A 4,597-nucleotide genomic window follows, 5' to 3' on the forward strand; every position below is an offset into this window, starting at 1 on the left:
GACGGCAGCTGCTTCCCAGCCTCCTGGGGCTGTGGTCAGTGCCGCTCAGCAGGAGCGTCTCAGCTGGCATTGCCCCCGGGCTCTGGAGCATTGAGGAAGGCAGCCCTGGCAGGACAGGGAGAGCCCCCAGGACCGTCCCCGTCACAGTGCAGGGACAGGGCCTAGTGACAGGGCCCACACACTCCTCCTGCAATCTCCCAACACACACACACATGCACACACACAATGTATATACATCTCGTCCTTAAAATCTTAGGATGGGGGTGGAATGCGTCCCAGTGCTCACGCGTGAGTCTGCTGAGAACCAGGCCAGCCCTGGGTGATTCCGAAGAACTGTGACGTGTCCTTTCTACGCGGAAGAGAAGTCGTTTGTTGGGGTGGTGGTTTTGTGTCTTTAAAGGCACAGACATCTTGGCCTGCTTTGTGGCTCAGGCCCAGGCTCTTCTTTCTTCTTCTTTCCCGTTGACCCTCCTATGACCTGCCTGCCTTTGGCAATGAGAGCAAGCGGCGTGTCTGTCACCTGGACGTCTGTACGGTAGCTTTTGACCTGCGAAGGAGAACTTCCCGGTTCTGTAACCCCCATAGTTATCACTATGGACAATCCTCGCACCTGTTGCAGAAAAAAGTCACCAGAGACCTTCAAACTGCAAACCCGAGCCCATCAGGCTGTCGCCGCCTGCCTGCCGTCTGCCGAAGAGGTTATGAGCGAGTCGTGCATTCAGAAACCCTCTGGACTGGCTGCCAGTGGACTCGAAGCTGGGGTTCTAGCCTGCTGGTCACTAACCATTGGGAGCCTTTGCTCCCATAGGGAGGCCTCTTAGTATTGCCTGACTGCTTGCATCACAGGCCTAAGTTGGAGAAGCACCTGCATCATCGCTACCTGATCAGATCAGGTCGATCAGGTCAACCGATTGGACTACATTGATTATTAGTTCAGCCAATTGGATTAAGTTGATTAGATTTAGGAGAATGAGAGAAGCGAGAGATGAGAGAAAATTGAGAGAATGAGGATTGATTAGATTAGCCAATTAGCTCAGCTTTTGGGGGCTACGCTCTTCAGAGGACCCCTTCATCAGAAAATCCCTGGTAGCCATTCCCTGTGGTTCCTTTGGAAGTTCTCACATGTGAGTATGTTAGGGTAGGACTAGGGGTAGGGGTAGGGGTAGGACTAGGGGTAGAGGTAGTGGTAGGATTAGGGGTAGGGGTAGGGGAAGTGTTGACTATCAACTACGGAATGCCTAGGAGCCACCGTACCGCCGTGGCTTTGGGGGAGACTCCTTATCGATGTTGACATTTTGCAGAAGTTTGCAGCCCTGGAACTAACCTTGAAAGATTCTCCAAATAAACAGGATGGTCCATGGTCTGCTGGGGCTACCGTTGGGGCTCACTGAGGAAGTGGACAAAGTCCATGAGTAAAGCGAGCCCAGTAGGAGTGTGTTGGGAGGGCAAATGTAGGCATGCAAGACGACAGGACCACTTCCCCACCTCCTGTATGAGCGTGTCGTGGAGGAGGGCTTGGTGACGTGGGCTCTGTCACTCAGTAATTATATGAATATCGGCAAATTACCGCATCTCTCTCTCTCTGCATCTCAGTGACCTGATCTTTAAAGGGGGGGAAATAAGATCAAATTTGTAATCTGTCTTCTGGATTAAGTGGAATGGTGGGAGAGTGTCTGGCCCAAAGAATGTACAACATCCAGAGTGAACCCTAAGAGAAAGTATGGGCTTTGGGTAGTGTGGCCGTGTAGGTCCGTTCTTGGTAAAAAGGAAAAGAAAATAGCGCTGTGTGAGGGGTGCTGATAACGGGAGAGCGTATGCATGTGTGAGAGTAAGTGGTGTATGGGAAAGCTCTGTACCGCCCTCAATTTTATTACAAACTTAAAACTGCTCTAAAAAATTAAGTTTATTTTTAAAGCACACGCGAAAGAGAGAGAAAAGAAAAAAAAGCAGTACAATGATTCAAAGAAAAAAATACTTCTAATAATAAATTTAATAGAGCAGAAGTTCAGACACACTTGAAAAATAATTTCAAGATATTCTATTAAGCATTCCCCAAAGAATAATTTGTGCTTGGCTTTAAAAAAAAAAAAAGGAAATTGTAGGTTACTAACTTGGCAATATCACTGAATTAGATATTATTTCTACCTACAGTTTCCAAACATTCAAATCGCACCCTGTGAAATTCCCTTTAACAATAACTGTCCGTGAAATTACAGAAGTCGTCCAGGTGTTACCAAGTAGCAGCTGGTTTCAGAGATGAATCAGACTGTCCAGAGTTAGAAGTTCATGTGCGATCTTTCCGGGAAGGAGAGAAATCTGATGGAACAAATACCGTAAGAAGCATACGTGGGATCCCAGGACAGCTTAGCAGAGCCAGCCCCTCCTTAGCCCACGTTCCATCTTCACGCCGACCATGTGTATTTAGGTCGCCTGCTGCCACCTCTCAAACGCCACTTCATTTTCTCAGTTAAAATCCACTGTATGGCCCTGGCCGGTTTGGTTCATTGGATAGAGTGTCGGCCTTTGGACTGAAGGGTCCCAGGTTCGATTCCGGTCAAGGGCATGTACCTTGGTTGCGGGCACATCCCCAGTGGGAGGTGTTAAGGAGGCAGCTGATCGATGTTTCTCACTCATCGATGTTTCTAACTCTACCCTCTCCCTTCCTCTCTGTAAAAAAATCAATAAAATATTTTAAAAAATCCACTGTATGTTCTCCATCAGGAAGCCCTGAAGATAGATGTTTGTCTTTCAGTCCTCATTTGATTTCTTTCTTTTTTAAAAAAATATATATTTTTATTGATTTCAGAGAGGAAGGGAGAAACATCAATGATGAGAGAGAATCATTGATGGGCTGCCTCCTGCACGCCTCCCCCTGGGGACGGTGCCAGCAACCTGGGCATGTGCCCTTGATTGGCGTCGTACCCGGGACCCTCCCTCCGCAGGCCGGTGCTCTATGTACTGAGCCAAAACGGCCAGGGCCGCATTTGATTTTAGAGCTCATGTCTGACCAGTTATCAAGTTTTAACGTTTTTCTGGTGACAAGTAAAGCAGACTGGCAGTTACTTCTTACTTCCTTTCTTCAGCCTCAGCCTGGAAGGGAAAGGAAATTCTAAATGTAGTGACCACAGCTCAGTCATTTGCTTATCGATGGAAGAAGGTGCCCCTGAGTTTAAAAATAGCGCTTGCCTGGCGTCTGGGGATCCACATCTATTCTTGTCTCAGCTACCAACTCGCCCTGTGACATCGATAAGACACTTCCCCTCTCTGCTCTGTCGGATTGGTGGGGGCGTGGGCGGCGTTCTAAAATACCTTCCGCGTCTAAACCCTGTGATTCACTCCTCAGAGGAGTCCGTTTCTTTCCCACACAGAGGCACTTGTCACTTGTCAGTTTGCGTTCCTGCCCAAACCACGGCCGCTCTCGGCCCTACAACCAATCCACCTTTGACCTTCCTCACAGATTTAACTTCCTAAACACCATTTTCCTTGTTTTTTTCTGACCTAAAGTGGCTAGCGGTGTGACTTCGATCAGGCCACAGTCCAGATCTTTCCCAGTCGCCTGCCACTGGAATTTCTCCCCAGGCCAGTCACCTACGGAACCAACCGTTTTGCTTCGGCCTGGCTCGCTATGAACACAGACATGCCCCGAGCATTCTCCTTGCTCCCTGGTGCCCGTGCCCTGCACCTCGCCTCTCTAACTGGAATGCCCTCCTGGTTCCTTGCTGCCCACTCACATTCCACAGCCTCCACAGAGTCTACTCGAATGACCCCAAACTAGAAACGCTCCATCTCGCAGCTGAGCTGTCACATCACAGGAGGAGACCTGAGTGTTGATAGCGGGGCTGCCAGGCCTCAGGGACAGAGCTGCCAGGCTCGGTGCCTTGGCTGGAGGGGGCTCCGCTCTGCGCTCCCGCAGTCGCCCTGCTGAAATGTTTCCAAAAAAGCAGTGAGTAGGTGCCCCAGCTCAGACTGGGGGGCCTGCCCTTAACTCATTGGCACCATGCTTGCCCACACGGCTTGCTGCACGCCCCTGGGGTTTCCTGGGGAGGAGCAGCCCGAACGTTCTGGAGAACTGACAGCCCAGGAGGAGCCCTCAACAGGTGCAGGGTGAGTTTGTGGATAAACACCCTGCTGTCCTGGTCCCTCAAGGAGCACCGTTCTGAGGAGGGTTCCCCACGGCCTCCCGGAGGCCTCCAGGGGCTCTGAGTCCCAGTGGCCCCCATGGGTAACCCGCCCACGATGCTCCCTGTAGACCTTCTCGTTCTGCCCAGTCTTCCTTCTCCATTTCCCTATCAGAGCTTTGGGAGGTCAGCGGCTGTATAAACTACTCACACCCAGATACTTGTACTGGGGTCTGCTTCTGAGGAAAATGGATCGGTTTTCTATATATTTTGTTTAACTTTTTTCTTTTGCCCTGGTTTGATTTACATACTTTATTTTTTTAAAATATATTTTATTGATTTTTTACAGAGAGGAAGGGAGAGGGATAGAGAGTTAGAAACATCGATCAGCTGCCTCCTGCACACCTCCCACTGGGGATGTGCATGCAACCAAGGTACATGCCCTTGACTGGAATCGAACCTGGGACCCTTGAGTCCGC

General features: G+C 50.0%; 1 protein-coding gene across 1 annotated transcript in view; it reads left to right on the plus strand.

The window, feature by feature from the left end:
• Positions 1-3,997: 3,997 nt before the first annotated feature.
• PARP8 (poly(ADP-ribose) polymerase family member 8) overlaps positions 3,998-4,597 on the plus strand; it is a 203,191-nt gene continuing 202,591 nt past the window's right edge. Inside the window, exon 1 of the mRNA XM_006761802.2 lies at positions 3,998-4,104. Coding sequence (XP_006761865.2) covers positions 3,998-4,104 — 107 coding nt within the window. The remainder of the gene's footprint in view (positions 4,105-4,597) is intronic.

Source organism: Myotis davidii, unplaced genomic scaffold (genome assembly GCF_000327345.1).
Source record: "Myotis davidii unplaced genomic scaffold, ASM32734v1 scaffold496, whole genome shotgun sequence".
Lineage (NCBI taxonomy): Eukaryota > Metazoa > Chordata > Mammalia > Chiroptera > Vespertilionidae > Myotis > Myotis davidii.